Source organism: Pseudorasbora parva, chromosome 11 (genome assembly GCF_024679245.1).
Source record: "Pseudorasbora parva isolate DD20220531a chromosome 11, ASM2467924v1, whole genome shotgun sequence".
NCBI classification, from domain to species: Eukaryota; Metazoa; Chordata; class Actinopteri; order Cypriniformes; family Gobionidae; genus Pseudorasbora; species Pseudorasbora parva.
The window spans coordinates 7407110-7427794 of NC_090182.1; the positions used below are offsets into that span (position 1 = coordinate 7407110).

At 39.9% G+C, this 20685-nt stretch overlaps 2 protein-coding genes across 5 annotated transcripts in view; both read left to right on the forward strand.

Annotated features, from left to right (window-relative positions):
* Positions 1-12320, forward strand: part of il1rapl2 (interleukin 1 receptor accessory protein-like 2) — a 382065-nt gene extending 369745 nt beyond the window's left edge. For both annotated transcript variants that reach the window (XM_067456899.1, XM_067456900.1), the window contains one exon: positions 10741-12320. In XM_067456899.1, the coding sequence (XP_067313000.1) occupies positions 10741-11426 (686 nt within the window). In that variant the 3' untranslated portion in view covers positions 11427-12320. The remainder of the gene's footprint in view (positions 1-10740) is intronic.
* A 1074-nt stretch (positions 12321-13394) lies between these two features.
* The window catches only part of si:zfos-2326c3.2 (mitogen-activated protein kinase kinase kinase kinase 4), a 91265-nt gene continuing 83974 nt past the window's right edge, over positions 13395-20685 (forward strand). For all 3 annotated transcript variants that reach the window (XM_067456901.1, XM_067456903.1, XM_067456904.1), the window contains exons 1-2: positions 13395-13537; positions 13958-14023. In XM_067456901.1, the coding sequence (XP_067313002.1) occupies positions 13481-13537; positions 13958-14023 (123 nt within the window). In that variant the 5' untranslated portion in view covers positions 13395-13480. The remainder of the gene's footprint in view (positions 13538-13957; positions 14024-20685) is intronic.

The following is a 20685-nucleotide window of genomic DNA, read 5'->3' on the forward strand; positions in this document are numbered from 1 at the left end:
TATATATATTACTATATATAGAAATTGATCAATGGAGCATGCGATGTGTAGTGCGTGTACATTTGTTTAGCTGGCCACTATATGTGTAACTTTATGTTTGTGTATTGTAAAAGCACTCCAAACAACAATACACAAAGAGGGGGGAAATATGTTAAACTAAATAAGCACGCTTCTTCATTCAAATGCGCTACTATTCCGTGTCTTTCTATGTAAACACTAACTTAACCTGTCTACACAAACCACGCGTAAACACACACACACACGTGCACAACTGCACTTCCCACATGTACACATTCAAAGACAAAAATACGACGATATAATTCAAGTATAAATATGTAAATAACACAAGCCGCTAAGCATATTATATAGTTAGTGTATAACTTGTACCACATAGAGACGTCCTGCTCTAGTCGTTTTTGCTGCTGCTCCTGTTCAACTGCAGCCTCTGGGTCTGATTCCGGATCATAGATGTATGGCTGTATCTGATTAAAAGCCATATTTTTATTTTGAATAAAGTTTTTTTCCCGCTGTTAGGGATGACGCTCGACTCAACACACAGCGCGCTGCTGCACACGTCATTATTTAGCTCCGCTCACACGACACGCCCCCACCCGCTCGGCTTTTTTCGGAAAGACTCGGAACAGCGCATCTTTCTTATATAATTATAAAAAAAATAAAGACTTTTCGGAGATATGCAGGATGCAATGCTACTCTATAGGTACTCAAGATTGACATGACACTGACTGAAACTGAGTGTTTCACCCCCCCTTTAAAATCATGGACAAAAAACCAAGGCACTATCATCACTGTGCAATTTTTAAAAAAAAACACAGCCTTTTAGACTGGAACAGTATTCATAAGTTTTTAAATTTGAATCTCATTTACAAAGTGACACATGATTTGGCACCAGCTCCTCTGGCTGAGTTCATCAGCTAAAGAAACAGTTCTGAGCGCGTTACTCGAGGCTCTGCCAGAGGAGACTGTGTCATCCCTCTGCGCAGGAGTGTTTTCAGTCGCACGGCCTGGTCAGTGAGGGGCGCTACAGAATGGAATTCTATACCTGAGGAGGTTAGATAGCTCAATACTTATTTGCTACTGATTTGCAAGGCCTTTACAAAAAAAATAGAAAATTTGGTTCATTAACACTTATGTCTGCCATCATTAAAAGTCGAGTCTATTGAGCTGCACTATATATTATATACACTATAGCCATTTTTGAAAATGTGTTTTTTGTGTGTCTGATTATTGTAACAGGTACAATGTACCTTAAGTTATTTTACAGTGTCATTTATATGGTAGTCAATTTGCCGTAGACTTGTAAATGTATATTTTTGTTTGTATTTAATTGCTTTTTTTACATCTTGGCCAGGGGACTACAGATGAAAAATAGCCTTTTGGCTAATTCTGGCTTTTTTAACCATCTTTGTTCATGTGTTTTATGTAATTGCACTGTCCCCTTTTAAATAAACCATTAAATCAAAATCAAATCAGAACCCCCAGACCCCCCGCAAAACAATTTCCCCACCTATCATATTTTGCCAAAGCTACTACTGACCCACCCATTTTTTATTTGCTTCCGACGCCCATGACCAGATCCCTATCCCCTCCTTAGGTGCTCACTGCCAAATGAGTACTTTGAAAGGCTCGCACGCGCATCTGTGCGTGTCTGCGCGCGGCAGAAAGGAACGTAGAAAGTGAAGTATATCTGCATTCTTATCAGTTGTGTTTCCAATTTGTGCTTGATCCTCAGAAATGCTTGGGAAAATGTAACGTTAGCTTGTGTGGATGCTACCGTACTACTTGATCAACAGAGGAGCTTTGCTACTGAAAAGCTATTTCATTAAAAAAAAGTGACGCTACCACCATGCTACTGAAAAATGTAGTTAAGCTAGTAGCTTCACTACTTGTAGCGAGCGACGCTACTGCCCAACACTGTCGAGTGTGTATAATGTGCGCATCCGGTGTGAGATCCTGAGACAAGGCGCTGAGCTTCAGTCCGGTGTGAGATCCTGAGACGAGGCGTTGAGCTTCAGTCCGGTGTGAGATCCTGAGACGAGGCTCTGAACTTCAGTCCGGTGTGAGATCCTGAGAGGAGGCGTTGAGCTTCGGTCCGGTGTGAGATCCTGAGACGAGGCGCTGAGCTTCAGTCCGGTGTGAGATCCTGAGACGAGGCGTTGAGCTTTAGTCCGGTGTGAGATCCTGAGACGAGGCGCTGAGCTTCAGTCCGGTGTGAGATCCTGAGACGAGGCACTGAGCTTCAGTCCGGTGTGAGATCCTGAGACGAGGCGCTGAGCTTCAGTCCGGTGTGAGATCCTGAGACGAGGCACTGAGCTTCAGTCTGGTGTGAGATCCTGAGACGAGGCACTGAGCTTCAGTCCGGTGTGAGATCCTGAGACGAGGCGCTGAGCTTCAGTCCGGTGTGAGATCCTGAGACGAGGCGTTGAGCTTCAGTCCGGTGTGAGATCCTGAGACGAGGCGCTGAGCTTCAGTCCGGTGTGAGATCCTGAGACGAGGCGCTGAGCTTCAGTCCGGTGTGAGATCCTGAGACGAGGCGCTGAGCTTCAGTCCGGTGTGAGATCCTAAAACGAGGCGCTGAGCTTCAGTCCGGTGTGAGATCCTGAGACGAGGCACTGAGCTTCAGTCCGGTGTGAGTTCCTGAGACGAGGCGTTAAGCTTCAGTCCGGTGTGAGATCCTGAGACGAGGCACTGAGCTTCAGTCCGGTGTGAGATCCTGAGACGAGGCGTTGAGCTTCAGTCCGGTGTGAGATCCTGAGACGAGGCGTTGAGCTTCGGTCCGGTGTGAGATCCTGAGACGAGGCGCTGAGCTTCAGTCCGGTGTGAGATCCTGAGACGAGGCGTTGAGCTTCGGTCCGGTGTGAGATCCTAAAACGAGGCTCTGCGCTTTAGTCCGGTGTGCGACCCCCTTTAGGCACAATCGGCTTAAGAACATGCATATAAACGCACTCAGTGTTCTTTTCCTCTCTAGGCAGGTATTTTTTAGGTTTATTTATCAAAATGTTTGTGTAATGTTATGTATTTCGATCGGGGCTTTAAAATGTTATGAGAAAAGCCGTTGTCAGTTCATCTGGCAGTTGGCAGGCAGTTTTGGTCGCTTTATTAAAAGTTGTTGCTGTGTGCAGTGTGTAAAGGAAAATAAAAATAGTTTTACCCTCCAGCTGACAGTGTCGTGCCCCTCCCAACCCATTCATACACACAGAGATGATTCGACTATCGGTCGACCATAGAGAGATTCGACAATTCTGATTTGAATGTGTAAATCCTTAGTTGGGGACAGCCCTAATAAATACACAGGTAAATATATAACTGTTTTAGTTCTACTCCCTAAAACAGTTCATTTAACCCTTTAAATAAAAAGCAAAAATGTGAATGCAACAATACTGACTGATATACCCGAGGCCAGCTGGCAGTCGCTGTGCGAGTAAACCTCTCTTCTCTGATCTCAAGAGACACTCTAGACTGACTCTACAGGTTGCAGCCTTTAGTCTCTTTGTTCGAGGACCCGGGTTTGAGCCCTGCTTGGAGCGGTTGTTTCGAACAGGAGGGGTTACACACATAGACTATATATATGTGACATATGTGACATAGTGGCAGTAAAATATGTATTTCTGCTCTTACTGCTCAGTGACCCCAGGCAGATAAAACCAGCTGAAATATCTGAATGTCTCTGCATTCATGGCTGAGCTGTCCTGAGCAGAACAGGCAGATTGTGACACTGCAGGCGTGACAGATGTTCCCTCCACTGGGAGAGGCAGGCCGATGAGGAAAGAAACCGCACAGAGCTCATGTGCCATCTACTGCTGAAGCGTCGGCCTTCACTCCAGTGTCTCTTCTGTTGGCTCAGCATCTACAGCCTTCGTGATGTGAGAGAGAAAACATATTTGGTTTAAAATAAGATTCTTACAATGGCCCTCATTTATCAAAAGTGCGTACACCAAATTTCCAGCGTACACCTTGCGTACACCCAAACCCACGGTGACTTTGAAATTTATCAATATGGGCGTTGGCGTACGGCACGCTCAAATCCTACGCCAGCTCAGGAGGTGGTGTACGCACGTTTGAGTTAGTGCGAAAATGTGCAGAAAAACAATTCCTAACACCACAAAACGCACTGACAAGATATGCTATATGACCCACTGTAAAAAACAACAACAACATTGTAATTATAAACCTCAGTGTTTATTTTTGTGCAGTGTAGACTTCAATGTTTAATTTGTGTGATTAGGCTACCAAAGCATTTGAGGCATGTATTCCTCCAGTTGCGAGCCTGTGCGGCAGCTGCGCACGGACTGGGACTGAATAATTCAGACTGACAAAATAATAAAAATTACATTCTTCTTCTTTTAAAAATTAATAAAATAAATAATAACGACATTCTTCTTCTAAATAACAATAAGCATCATTAATAATAAAAATCATAATAATATAATAAAAAGAATCTTACAAATTGTCATGCAATTATTAATGTGAATGAATGGAGGCTACTCCACATCACATCATCATATCATACACCCCAATAGGCCTACATGTGCCGTGATACGAAATTAAATGCTAATAATGCACTGTGAGGTAGGCCTAATTTCTCATCCAAACAGCTTTAAACTGCTGGAATGCGCTTCTCAACCTCCACACTATTAACAGTAGCCTACTCGTAATTTGGGTCCATATTTGTTTGTTTTTTGGGTGCCTTTAATCCCACTCTTTAAACTCCCAAATAAAACAATTTCGCTTTTTTCCACTTCCCTGGTAATTGTCTCGATGGGCGCGCCTCAATCATCTTACTAGTTCAGTAGTCAGGGCACTGATCAGGGAGTCAGCCCATTGACTTATGTCCTAATCAGTGCTCTGACTAGTGGACTAGTAAGATGATTGAGGCACGCCCGATCTCCACGTCGGAGAAGTTTCGCTTCTTTGCCGTCTTTCGTGTGTCCATGGCGTAAAATGAGGGCGTGGGGGAGGTGGAGACTTGAATATATAGGGGCGTGTTATTCTAATGACGATCGTTTTCAGTCGCGGCATTTATCAAGGGCAGGTATTGCGTACACCTGAATTGCAGAGGTGCGCACAGCTTGTAAACATAATCTTACGCCAACATATACGCCTGTTTCTACGCAAGATTGATAAATGAGGGCCCTCATTTATCAATCTTGCGTAGAAACGGGTGTATATGTTGGCGTAAGATTATGCTTACACTCCTCTCACCGCCTGATTTATGAAACTGTGCGCACCTCTGCAATTCAGGTGTACGCAATACTTGCCCTTGATAAATCCCGCGGCTGAAAACGATCGTCATTAGAATAACACGCCCCTATATATTCAAGTGTCTGCCTCCCGCACGCCCTCATTTTACGCCATGGACAAACAGAAGACGGCAAAGAAACGAAACTTCTCCGACGTGGAGATCGGGCGCGCTCAATCATCTCACTAGTCCACTAGTCAGGGCACTGATTAGGACATAAGTCAATGGGCTGACTCCCTGATCAGTGCTCTGACTACTGAACTATTGAGATGATTGAGACGCCCATCGAGACCATCACCAGGGAAGTGGAAAAAAACCCGAAATTGTTTTATTTGGGAGTTTAAAGAGTGGGATTAAAGGCACCTACAAAAACAAAATATGGACCCAAATTACGAGTAGCTAATGTTAGTGTGGGGGTTGAGAAGCGCACTCCAGCAGTTTAAAGCTGTTTGGATGATAAATTACCATCACAATGCATTATTTTACAGCACGTTTTGAAACAATTAGCATTTAATTTCGTATCACGGCACATGTATTGGGGTGTACAATAGTGATGATGATGTGATGTGGAGAGATTCATTCACATTAATAATTACATAACAATTTGTAAGATTCTTCTTCTTATTAGTATGATTATTATTCTTAATGACGCTTGTTATTTAGAAGAAAATGCCGTTTTTATTGATTTTATTATTATTTAAAAGAAGAAGGCCATTTTTATTATTTTGTCAGTCTGAATTGTTTTAGTCCCAGTCCGTGCGCAGCTGCTGGGCCAGGCGGGCATGAACCGTCAGGTAAAGCGCACAGGCTCGCGACTGGAGGAATACATATGCCTACAAATCAAACGCTTTGGTAAAGTCACACAAATTAAACATTGACGTTCATGTTACACAAAAATAAACACTAAATGTTGTTGTTGTGGTTTTTAACAGTGGGTCATATAGCATATCTTGCCAGTGCGTTTTGTGGTGTTAGGAATTGTTTTTCTGCGCATTTTCGCACTAACTCAAACGTGCGTACACCACCTCCTGAGCTGGCGTAGGATTTGAGCGTGCCGTACGCCAACGTCCATATTGATAAATCTCAAAGTCACCGTGGGTTTGGGTGTACGCAAGGTGTACGCTGGAAATTTGGTGTACACACTTTTGATAAATGAGGGCCAATGTGTCCACATTTACTGTCGCTCTGCAAAGTCTCCCATTCAAATTCCTGTCAGGATTTACAGTAGTCCAAATGTTTATTAGAGAAGAGGTCAATGAAAGTCATAGTTTGAATCGCATTATTGGTGTTTTTAATTAGAAAATAGATAGGACAAGAAAATCATTTTCCATTTTTGGGAAGAATTTCCATGATTTTTTTGATTTTTTGAGTGTTGTGTGTGTTTGCCTTGGCGTTGTTGCACGGTTGTTAAGCTGCTCATTCACACATTCTGTGTGTGTGTGTGTGTGTGTGTGTGTGTGTGTGTGTGTGTGTGTGTGTGTGTGTGTGTGTGTGAGAGAGAGAGAGAGAGAGAGAGAGAGAGAGAGAGAGAGAGAGAGAGAGAGAGAGAGAGAGAGAGAGAGAGAGAGAGAGAGAGAGAGAGAGAGAGAGAGAGAGAGAGAGAGAGAGAGTTGCTGAGGTGTTCTGACTGCTTGCTAGGGCATTGCTGTGATTTCTCAGGTGTTATGATTGATGGTGTTCTGCTATGCAGTTGCCAGAGTGTTCTGGGTGATTGCTGGGGCATTTCTATGCAGTGAGGTGTTTTAGCACATTGCTCCCCAGCTGCTAAGATGTTCTGGATGATTGCTACTATAGGTCGTTGCATGGAGTGTGGCAACCATATAGGCGACTTGGGTGCTCGAAAAACACGAAATTCATTCATTTGAATAATTAGCTAAAAGTTGCATTTTCAGTTGAATTTGGGGAAACCACTTGTTCAGTTGTTCTAAAGCGTGTCTAATAATACTGATTTTTAGAAGGCAGACTGAGATGGTAACATTAGCAACACATTATTAGCTGTCTGATAACATAGTCAATCATATTAATTACTGTTATGTGTTTGACATTGTAAAGAGCGATACCATTGTAAAGCGTTTACTACAGTAAAGTTGACGGTGGATTAGCTATGGTGTGAGAATAGCTGTGAGTGGATGCTGGGCTAATTTGCATATTCATGGTTCCGTAGTATACTAAATAAAGCAAGGGTGTAGAGTTACTTTCAAGGTATTTTAAGACATGAAGAAATTTTTTTCACAGGATTTTTTTTAAATATGTTATTTTGGTAGTCAAAGGTGAGTTTGAAGGGATAAGGTTATCGGAGTGTCTATTCACACTAAGTGCAAATAGTGTGTCTTGTTGGCAAGTGCTATGAGCTCTAGCCCCGCCTAACAGTGCCTGGTTGGGTCAATCAAGATTTAAAATTTTAGATTAAAAAAAATGCTTGTGATGTAACGTCTTCAGTGGTGCAATCAGTAAAGCTTTTATTTTATTTTTTTAATTTTTTTTGTGCAATCAGTAAAGCGTATTGCTAATGGTTTGTTGTTTTGACACGATCAACACAGATTTGAATCTGCCTTTTACAGAGCTTGCTCTTCTCTCTTTTCTCATCACAAATCACATCGGAAATGCATTTATTTTCAATGAAAATTAAGAAAATGTTCTAAATGTAGACATAAAGTGCCTAACAAAATGTTTAATAATAATTAAAGCATTATAGGGGTAGGTGTAGCGAGGGCTTTTATTGTCCCTTTATGGTGCCATCCATTTAATAATTTAAATAAAAGTAATAATTTACACTCTGCCCTCAAAAAAATTACTTGTTGAATTTACTTAAAAAATATGTGGTAAGTGGCGACACAACTATATTGAGCAATACAAATAACAATTTAGTTATATGAACAAAAAAAATTCAAGTAAACTGGCACAATTTCTTTGAGTAAATACAAACCATTTGAATTTGTCACTGTTACATAATATTTATATGTGCCGTTTACTTATAATTATGTTATGTTAAATTTATAAAAGTTTATTATGTATGGTGAACACTGTTATCAATTTAATTTGCCTTTAAAAAAATAAAATAACAACAAGCATATTTTTAAAAATAAAATGCAAAATTAACTCATTGGACAAACTAAAAATATTGAATTGAGAGCAGGAATTTCTTCCGATGAATTTGTATATAAGTGCCCACAGCCTCTGTCATACTGCTAACCACAAAATTACAGAAACTGTCCAACATAACTGAACATTAAACACTAACATAAACTAATAACATCTTTCACTTTATTGAAAAACACATAAATAACAATTTATTCAATACATTTTCTCTCCTAGCAAAGCATGCTGGGAACTACAGATCCACTGCCCAGTTAGTTATGGCAGCACAAATATTTTATGTAGTTTTAACACAAATTAATTAAGTAAACTTCAATTTTAAATATATTAGGTTGATTGAACACATTTCAACACAACTTCATTTAATTAGGTAAACACAATTTAAATGTGTCGTATCTATGAAGGGCCTGAATCATTTTTTTGAGTGTGTTATTATTGCATCCTTTTAATGTACAGCAATACTGAGGTGCAAATAGCATGTATCTGTCAAAATAAATTATATGTAATTACTATTTACACATATTGCAAAGAACTACTACTTTTATATGGTGTAAATAGAATATATCACTATTTTCACTTAGTAAATTTACAGCTATTTGCACTTGTAAATATCATCTATTGCTAAGAAAATATGTTATTTTCAGTGTAAATAGAATCTAGTTGCTATTAGTTGCAAATATCTGCTGCCTAAGGTTATTGACTACAGGGGGGCTTGAACAAAAGACATGACATTTTCAGTATAGTACCAGTAGATGGTGGCAAAGGGAATTTTATCTGCATATCAATTCAAGCTCAGTGATATTTTTGGGAACTGCATTTTTTAATGCAAAACAATAAATGTCACTGTTGTCTGTGTTCATTTTTTGTTTTTGTGTTTTTTTGTGAGAAATTTGTGAGAAAAATTCAGTGAGAAATAAACAATTGTTTCTACAATTTAAAATATTTAATTGAACCCAACCTCACAGTTTCATTGTAAAAAAAAAATAATAATCAATTTATATTTTTTTATTTATTTAAAATTTTCTAGTGACTGGTAACATCTACATTTTTTAGTTGGCCAAATTGAATTTAAATCGTATCAATTCACAGAAATTCATTTTGGCCAACATGTCACAAACTAACTTGTAACCAATGACATCAATGTGTGGGCGAGCTTTAGTGTATCATTAACTATGACTGCTAGTGGAGTCTCAAGAGAAGCCTGGCTATCCTGGTATATTTTTCTGTTGATATGAAACATCGGGTAAATTTAGCAATATAGTTTGTGTAACAATAGCAGCACATTATTAGCTGTTTAATAATGTAGTCAAGCAAGTTGCGGGATGCTTGTCTTTAGGAACTTTAATGACATCCCATTCTTAATCCGTAGGGTTTAATATGGAGTTAGCTCAACTCTTCTGGGAAGGCTTTCCACAAGGTTTAGGAGGGTGTTTATGGGAATTTTTGACCATTGATCATTCTAGAAGTGCATTTGTGAGGTCAGGCACTGATAATGGACAAGAAGGCCAAGCTTGCAGTCTCCGCTCTAATTCATCCCAAAGGTGATCTATCGTGTTGAGCTCAGGACTGTGCAGGCCAGTCAAGTTCCTCCACACCAAACTCACTCATCCATGTCTTTATCATCCTTGCTTTGTGCACTGGAGCGCAGTCATGTTGGAACAGGAAGGAGCATCCCCAAAATGTTCCCACAAAGTTGGGAGCATGAAATTGTCCAAAATGTCTTGGTATGCTGAAGCATTAAGAGTTCCTTTCACTGGGACTAAGGGGCGAAGCCTAACCCCCCCAAAAAAGCAACCCCACACCATAACCCCCCTCCACCAAACTTTACACTTGGCACAATGCAATCAGACAAGTACCGTTCTGTCTAAACGCCAATCTTGACTTGTCCATTAGATTGCCAGACAGAGAAGCGTGATTCGTCACTCCATTGAACACGTCTCCACTCAGTGGCGGACACTTTACTCCACTGCATCTGACGCTTTGCATTGCACTTGGTAATGTAAGGCTTGGATGAGCTGCTCGGCCATGGAAACCCATTCATGAAGCTCTCCACACACTGTAATCTGAAGGCCACACAAAGCTTGGAGGTGATATCTTGGTGTGTCTATGATATTGTTTTGCCTACCAGACAGAAATTGATATTCAGTCCTTGTAGAACTTTTCTACAAAATCTGATTTCAGATTTTGTTTTGGTAATTGGAGGTATCTGAGGTATCATCACTCATGTCCGACACATCCGTGACACAAATGTAATCGGACAAACGCCTAAATACGCTTGCTCCAAAAGCAAATGATGCTTGTTGCTTTTTCTGAATCACCAATTTTTTTTATTCTCTTTTTGTTGGTGTATGACATCCATAATCATTTGTCTTTCTCTGTGTCTCCAGCGTACATTGAGGATCTGGCCCGGAGTGTGGAGCAGAGCAGGCGTCTTATTATCATTTTGACCCCCGAGTTTGTGGCCCGTCGAGGTTGGAGCATCTTCCAGTTCGAGCCACGGCTGCACAGCATGCTGGTGACGGGCGAAATCAAGGTGATCATGATCGAATGCTCGGACCTCCGCAGCGTCATCAACTACCAGGAAGTAGAAGACCTCAAACACACCATCCGAGTGCTGTCGCTCATTAAGTGGCACGGTCCCAAAAGCAACCAGCTGAAATCCAAGTTCTGGAAGCAAGTCCGGTACGAGATGCCAGCTAAGAAAAAAGAGACTGTGTCCCGCCGCCAAGTCATGGACTCGGGTGAGCAAGGGCTCTTTGGCGACCTGCAGGCCGTATCTACGGTTGCCATGACTGCGACCTCTGCGTCACTAGCTCCGGCTCATGTTGAAATACCAGACTATAATGAGCCCAGCCACCTGCAAATGCGCCATTTCTGCCGCAACTATGAATACGAGCTGCCCACCACTGCTATAGCGACGCTCGGCGGCCGTCACATGTACTGCAGTTTGCCCATGACACTGCTGAACGGACGTCTGACGCAAAATAACATTGAGAAAGCCAAGAAAGATATTCACTTGAACGGCCCATTCGTACAGCTCTCTGGACAAGAACTTTCCAGTGACATCTGGTAGAGCACCTCGCAGCAATCGAAACATAGCTTTGTCTATATCATCTTTTCTTCCTTTTTATCTGCATGATTTTATCTAGTAGAGATCAAAGAAAAAGAAAAAAAATCTCTCGCTTTCTTCCAACCTTTAGTGTTTTCATACTTTCTTCAGAGGAATGAAGAGCGACTGAAATTGTTTTCCTACTTGAATTTAAAGGTTATTATACCATGTACAGTTATCTCATGAAACACTGCATCTGCATCTTCAAGTGAACCAAAATGAAAGGTTTTATTATTTGACTTTGGTTGTTATAGCACAATAATGTAAAGACACATCAGCTCCGAGCTGTAAAGAATATAAGTTCTATTTATGCAAATAAATACTATTTAAATCTAATAAGCACATTAATTCTGTTTGTAGCTAGTAAGGAGGAGGTATTTACATGTTTGATACAGCTCATCATTTGCCTTATTCCTTGCTCGTTTGGTTTTCCTCCATCAGAATTCTGTTTTCCATACATTATTGATTGATACATCTTGTTTATATGGTGTATCTGGTACTATAAATTAAGCATTTCAGTGCTGTTAATGATCTAACAGTTTTTTTATCATTGACATGGATTGATGTTCATTATCATTTAATTGAATTTGTATGCAATTTTTCCCTCTTGCTCTAGTTAAAAGAAATTGAAGATAACTGAAATCAATGATTTGATTTTGTATACTCACGACTAGTATGCCATTCTACTCTTCAGATACAGTGATATGTGGAAGAGTACAAATATCCGAGCTGTTATTCAACAAATATTCACGAACCCAGCAGTTTGTCTGATTCACAGGTTTTTGGGTTTGAATTAGCATATCAATTATTTGTAATATACCTTGCAAAAAATAATTGTTATCAGACCAACACAATAAATAAACAAATAAATAAATATATGAGTACATTAATCTGAGAGATGCCTTTTTAATTTCAGGGCAAAGTGAAGAAATATGTTTTTTAATGGATGAAACTATGGAAGTTTGTTTTCGCCACTGAATAAAACATAAATAAGGTAATTGCGGTTAAATTTGAAATGGAAAAAATAATGTTAAAAAAATTAACTTTTTCTTCAATTGTGAGTTTATATCTCGCAGTTCTGACCTTTTTTCTTGTAATGCTGACATTTTCCCTCTATTGCGAATTTGTATCACGCAATTATTTTTTCTTGCAATTCTGAACTTTTCTCTCTTGCAATTCTGACTTTTGCCTCGCAGTTGCCAGTTTACATCTCATAATTTTGACTTTTCTCTTGCAATTCTGACTTTCCTCATAATTCTGACTTTTTTTCTCTCGCAATTGTGAGTTTATATCACAGGGTTCTGACTTCTTTTCTAAGACCTGTAAGATATAAATTCACAATTGTGAGTTATAAAGTCCCATTCTGAAGAAAAAAAGACTCATTTTTTCAGTTTATATCTCACAATTCTGATTTTATATTACTCAATTCTGGGGGAAAAAATGCTAAAAAGTAAATATGCAATTATCTTTTAAAAAAAAATAAATAAATACATTTTGTGGTGGAAACAAGCTTCCATATGAAACTGAGAAGGGTGACAAAATGTTTCACATGAGCCAGTTTTAAAGCAATGGCAAACTCAAATAGAGATGGGAAGCTTTGTTTTGTTTTAAGCAGAGGAAGGGGCAGCTTTTCACTTTTTACTCCTGTTCCGTGTTTCCTGTGTTTGTCCAGAGAAATGACAAATCCTACTAAAGTAAAGGACTAGCATATGAATATAAATTAGATCATATTGACGTTTCTTTGTAACTTTCCGGGAGTATCTAGGAATATGAGCTAATTAATATTTAGCAGCTAAGTTGGACTGTGAATTGATTGGTTACTGCGCCTGTTGGGAACGCCCACTTATCAACATTAGCGAATCAATTCCAACTGCAGGGCGAGAGTTCCGTTATGTTATTAATATTCATGAGCCAAGCCTTCGCTTTAGTAGGATTAATCACCCTGAAGATGGGCAGACATACTGTTCTTCAAACCATGATCAGTTAAGAAACTGATATTGACAGACGAGCTTATAAAAATGGCGAGAGACTTTACTACAACAAGTCTGAGCAACATTGACCTCGCCTCTTTACGGGTAAGTGTAGCACTACTGTGTTTATTTACTTATTTTGCATCTTTTCAACAGCAGCGGTTGGCCGAGGCTAGGCACAAAGTTTCTCTCGGCGCTTACAATGTTTCAGTAGCGATAAGTTTTGTTAATTTTACTTCAAATGCCATGTCAAGCTCTGTTAAACTCAACTGTCGTCTGTCGCTTACATCTTGGGGAAACATTCGTGTACTTTTCTTCACTTGTCATTGTCAATCGTAACGTTATATGATATAGGAATGTTGTCAGAGTGAAAACATGGACTGAGCCTTAAATCACGGCGAACTGCCAACCAAGATAACAGTGCGGACATCATTGCTTTAGTCAAATCGAGTAAAGTACACCATTGTCTAAAACCAAGTGATTCTAATCAGCCAATCCATATATATATATATTTTTTTATTTCAGGATCCTGCAGGGATCTTTGAGCTCATCGAGGTGGTCGGCAATGGGACGTATGGACAGGTCTACAAGGTTTGTGCTTTTTTTTTGGAAGTTCACTTTTTTTGCGTGTGAAACATGATAGTTATGTGTAATAGAGAGCAACATTGCAGTTGTTCTGGATCAGGCTTTTGTTCTTAAAGCTCTTTGACCACAAGCAGCGCTAGTAACATAAATAGTGTGTGGGAAGTTTTTTCGCTAATGAAACCTCCAAGTGTGGTTTTGTCTTTGACACACTCTCTGGGTGGAGCTCACTTCCTCGTGAAGGTCACAACATGCTTCAGATAAATATCGCATCTTTAAAGAAGTGTGTTTTAAGCCCAAACATCCTGTGCCATGGGACATATGTGTTTGATTCAGCTCTGGGTGGATCTGTTACAGTTGCACAAGTCACTTGTCAGCAATAATCCCACTGTGGATCATCTTGTGCAATAGAAACCAAAAGGACGATTTCTTCTCTTCTTTCTGGATTTCTTCACAAAAGGCTGCAGTAAAAGCAGCCAAACGTTGTAGGGTGTTTCTTTTGGATGGCATGTGCACAGATTAATACATCGATATTGTAATCATGTGATACTGCTTCATATTTTTAGTACCATATACCACTTAATATATCACCTTTTCCATGTTGTTATAAATGCTATGATGTAGGTCTCTGATACATAGATTAAAGCCATCTAAAAAGTTATTTATTTATATTGAAATAAATTACTTTATTAAAGGTAAATGTACCCGTTTTCCACCAAGGCAGTTTGAGTGCTGGTTCGGAGCTAGTGCCTAGTTTCAAATCGGTTCTTTGTCTTTCGACACCCAAAGCACCAGCTCTAGGTCTGGACGAGGTGAAAAAGTGGTTCACTGAAAAGTGGTAGCACTGAAATATTGCTGGTCTAGATGTAAGAACCTCTTGCATCGGCGGCTGGGGATGGGGTTTACCGTGACCAACAAGATGAACAGAAACTTGTGGCCTGTATTTTTGAAATGGCAGCTAATCGAGCTAATAGCTACTCTATTGTAATCTCTGTGTATACAAATTACAGCGATCTGAACAAATGCGTTGGATTTGCGGTGTTTTGATGTCGATGTAGGATTGCAAAGCCATGTGTATCAATAGTAACGCAACATTCGCCATTGTTGATGGAAGGTTTGCTCGAGATGCATCGGTGCTGAGCAGACCAATTGCAAGTACATCGTGGTACAACAAAGTACCAGACATCAACAAAAGCAAACGACTGCTGATGCTTTTAAATCACTCTTGCTCTATTTTGAAATCATACTCCTCGTTCTGCGCAACGGCGATGCATCTCGAACAAGCCTGGTGTGTTTGATACAAAAGATGAGATGTATGCAGTGACGTAAGACTTGGCTCTGTGGTGGCATGTGGAAAGGCAAACTGGTTCTTAGAAGGCTCGCAAGTCAAACCAACTCTGAACCAGCACTAGCTCTGAACTAGCACCTCACACACACACACACACACACACACACACACACACACACACACACACACACACACACACACACACTTGTTTCATCATGTATTTCCAAACTCAAATCCAATCACTTCTTTACTTCCTGTGAGTGTGCTTTCACTGTTACTACATCTTTAAAGTCAGCATGACACGGAAATTGCGACCGACTTTTCTTCCTTATTTTGACATCGTACTCGAAATCTCGTATGACACAAATTTGTTCTGACATTGAAATAGACCATTCACGTGATACAGTACCATTCAAAAGTTTGGAAACATTACAATTTTTTTTCATGTTTTTGAAATAAGTATTTTATAATGCATTTATTTGATCAAAAATACAGAGTAAAAACTATAATATTATGAAATATTTTTACAATTTAAAATAATGTTTTTCTATTTTAACTTTAAAACATAATTTATTTCTGTGATGCAAAGCTGTATTTTCAGCATCATTTATCGCCTTGACACATGATCCTTCAGAAATCATTATAATATGAGGATTTATTATCGGTGATGGAAACAGTTGTGCAGCTTAATATTTTTTTGTAACCTGTGATTCTTTAATTAATAAAATATTAAAAAAGAACAGCATTTATTCAAAACAGAAATCTATTGTAATAATACACTACCGTTCAAAAGTTTGGTGTCAGTGTTTTTTTCTTTCCTTTTTTGAAAGAAAGCAATACTTTAATCAGCAATTATGTGTTAAATAAGTGATAAAAAATATTCATATTGTTTTAAAGGAACTGTATGTAAGAAATGTATTTCAATTAATCCTAAAATGGCCCTGATATGTCGCTAGACATTAAGGGTGCGTTCACACTTGTAGTTCGGTTAGTTTGGTTCGTTTGGTCCGCACCAAAAAACAAAAACAAAACGTATAGTCCTGGTCTGCTTAGCGTTCACACCGGCATTTTTAACAGCGAACCTAAAGTTACCGAACCAAAGGCATAGGGGGACGGTCACAACCTGATTGGTCGGCTTATATGATGTAGGAGCTCGCTTACCGAACATTCAAAACAATGCTGTGTGCGGATTACACGCCATCATTTTATGCGTGTACATATGGCATTATTTTTACCAGCTGAGAACTCACGAAGAGCTCATAAAATTTTCAAAACATTCAAAACAGCTCCAGGACTTCCTCTGTTGTCCAGAAAAGAGACGGGCGCCTCTTATTCAAAAGAGACGGCAGTTCTGTCGTCTGTATCGTCAAATGGGCAACACGGGTCCTTTGAGAAGAACCAGTTGTGCTTTTTGTGTGTTTTTTTCTAGCATTTTCTAAACATGCTCGTCAGACCAAATATTGATGAGGCACTTCCTCGTTGCTCTACGTTTGCCCTCTAACGTTAACATTATTGATTTTGGATACACCGAATTTTCTGTGTCGTCAAATCAGCTGACTATGTGTCGCATCTTGAGACATTACGTCCGGTTTTTGGTTTGTTTACATGTCTTTGGTCCGTGTTGCGTTCATATATCAATCGAACCGCACCAGAGTTCGTTTGGAAGCGGACCGAGGCCCATCTTTCTAGTGGTCTCGGTCCGCTTGTTTGGTGCGCACCAGGGTTTGGGTGGCAGCGTTCACATATGTTTTTAAATAAAACGCACTAAACGAGCAATCGCACCAGGGTTCGTTTTAATTGAACCAAACATGACAAGTGTGAACGTACACTAAGAAATCATGTTCGTTTCAAATACTGATATCACTGACAACAGTAGTCCGGCCAGGATATTGTCATTTAAAAGTTGTTGTTGCAGCCCTCAACTGATGTTGATGATGTCATGTTGTGTTTTGGCCTGAAGCTCCGCCCTCAACCTATCGACCAATCACAAAGTCAGTAGTGTTTTGGCATCCGGGTTGCCAGATCTGCTCTAGTTGCCACAGCTGCAGATCTACAAACGTTCCTGCTGATCCTGCAGCCAATCTGGCAACCTCGAGTCAGGTGGGAGAGGGGATAGTGATTGCAGTACCAGTTTTGGCCACAATCTTACATACACTTCCTTTAATATAATTATTTTAATATATTCCATTATTTTAAATAATTGCTGTTTTTTTGTTTTGTTTTTTACTTTTAGTTCATCATTTTTATTCTTAAAGTATTACAGGTTAAAAAAAAGTTTAAAAAAGCAACAAAAAAAGAAGAAGAAATAAACAGAAATAAATTATTAATGATTTCCCCGCCAGTGTTTTTATCCCATTCTAATCACAGTTTTAGACACTGGCAAAACGCAGTCAGAAGCACTCTATTGTTTTTAAGAAAGACTTTAAGATTTTCTCCACAGATCCTGGACTGGTTTAACACTGGTATAAAGGAATTACTGGAGAACTGCTTTTCTCAAGTATAATCCAGTTGTCACCCTTTTTAGACAGCACTTCCTGTTTATGTCCCAGTTCACAGGCATCCTGGAGAACACGAGGAAATCCCCTCAGACAGGAATATCATTTAAAATCTGCTAACATGTTCGGCTCAAATCTCAGTTGATCCTATAATTCAGTTTGTTTCACATGCGCCGAAGGTTAATACTTGATGTTTGGATTGGTTTGTTCCAACAGTCTGATCATTAGTGGTAACATTGCTGTCCTGTTTCCAGGATAGTTTCTTTAGTTCCTCTTTTAAACATGGTGTTCGGCAGGATGATGTCAGTGAGGCCGTTTCCTGTCCCTGTTTTATGCTGAAGAAGTATGTGTGTCTGAGCCATGACACAGCAGCTCTCAAAATGCTTGAATGCTGATTTCCAAACAGTGACATGTGCATTACATCATGTTTGGTGTTCAGTTGTCCCTGTGCTGACTGACCCATTTACACCAATCCACATTACAGCATGACGAACAGGGAACCGCCCAGTGCAAGAGCTCAGACTAGTCTGATCAGCAGTGTCTTAAAGCAGGTGTGTCCAATCTCTGTCCTGAAGGGCCACTGTCCTTCAGAGTTTAGCTACAACTTGCCTCAACACCTGCCTAGAAGTTTCTAGTATGCCTATTACAAGGTTCCTCAAATCCAAATCAAAGCTAAACTCTGCAGGACTGGATTTGAGCAACCCTGGCCTATTAAGACCTTGACTGGATCTGAAATCGCCCCCTAAACCCTCAATCACGATACCCTACATTAGTCCACTAAAGAGAGCGAATGAAAACGAGTGAGTGAATTGAGACAGCCATTGAGTGCATATAAGCGGTACACTCGTTATTGCGGTGCAATATGGGATAGAATTAGTGAACTCGATTATGTCCGCTATGGTTTCAGACTCTCCACTACAAATTGTTGTCCCCTTAATAATGCCCTATTTAAGGGCGATTTCAGACATGGCCTTTGATTAGCTGGTTTAGGTTTGTTTAATTGGGGTTGGAGCTACACTCTGCAAGAAAGTCCTCCAAGAGCAGGATTGGACACCCCTGTCTTATAGGCATCGTTCACCCAAAATAGTCAATTCTTTCATTATAAGGCCTACTCATTATCATCATCATCATTTCGTTCCAACGCCATATGACTCTTTTCTTCCACAAAACATAAAAGAAGATATTTTGAGTCTAAGGGTACGTTACATGAATAATGCAGTTATCAAAATGATTCCCGCACAGACTGATCCATGAAACGACTAAAAAATCTGTATTGTGCATGCCAGGCCAGCAGTTAGCATTGCCACTTAATATTGATCATCATCTTAGCATTTTCCCTTCTCGTTTGCAGGGTCTGCTTCACACACCGTTGATTTAGCACAGGTTTTACGTCAGATGCCCTTCCTGACACAACCACACTCACACACACAATCCTACAATTTGTCCTCCATATCCAAACCACCTAACCTCCATTTCTTTGGACTGTGGGGAAAACCCACACAGAAAGGACTCCTGACTCAGCCGGGGCTCGAACCAGGGATGATCTTGCTGTGAGGCAACAGTGCTACCCACTGAGCCAACATGCCCAATGTCACTTCATATTGATATACAGCCTTAATACCGAATAATGATTTGCGCTTTTCTATATGTCAGTTCAAAGTGACCATGTCTGTCATGAAGCCAGATGCATTTTTTTAATCAAGCTTGTTGCCGATTTAAAGATGTTTCAAACGGGTCCGGAGCGTTTTGTGGTATGCGCCGACTCGCACATATAATCCACTCTGTGCTATCGTCTCTCTCTCTGGCAGCGTTGCCAGGTCTGTGCAACAAATGTAGCCAAATACCCAGTCAAAGTAGCCCAAAAATAGCCCAATGTGATTTTTCTCCATCGGGTGGATGAAATATCCACTAAATCTATACATCTGGGGGGTGTTGGAGCGCCGATATCATACTCACAGAGGTGGAAATTAACCCGCCGAAACAATTGTTACAGCTTAAAAGTAGCCCAATTCTGGAGAATCAAAGACTAGTCACTTAAACTCCAAGGACCCTGTACAGGGTCGGGAATAACATCGTCATGTATATACTTTCCATTTTAAATTTCTGTGGAGGAGCTATAATGTCATATGTGGTACCAAAAGCTTAGCTTTAAAAGCTTAGAGTCTCTACTTTCCGGAGATATGCATCACTTTGGCATTTGTTTTACAAAAAAATGTATTTACACTAAATTACTCTGGTGCCATTTCCGCCTGGATTTGGCCTACCCAAATTGAAAAGCCTCCCATACACACATACAGTGGTCTAGGTTCAAAATGTTGGTGTCATTTTACAGGAAACCCTTTAAAGTTACATAAAACACTGCTAAAAGTGATAAACATGTAAGTATATGTTGTGTAAGCTGTTATAACCCCCCAAGAAATTAGCCGCTTTTTGATTATTTTATATAAATTAATTTTTGAAAGTGTGTAACTTGGCCCTGTGTGCTCTAGGACCCTGCAGACACGTCGGGCTGCTTCCAGAGTGTATAATTAATTTAATGACACTGGAATATTGCATTTATATCACTGTAAATGGTGGTGGAGGGGGGTAGCAGGATAACAGGATAACCCATTTGAATAAATCTTGCATACAACATGCACATGACACAGACAAAAAAAAATTCTGGAGTTTAGTGGAAGCAGCCCAAAGTGTCTGCAGGGTCCTAGAGGACACAGGGCCTGAGTTACACACTTTTAAAAAATGAATTTATAAAAAATTATCAAAAAGTGCCAACATTTTTTGGGGGGTTATAACAGCTTAGACAACATACTTTCATGTTTATCACTTTTAGCAGTGTTTTATGTAACTTCAAAGGGTTTCCTGTAAAATGACACCAAAATTGTGAACTT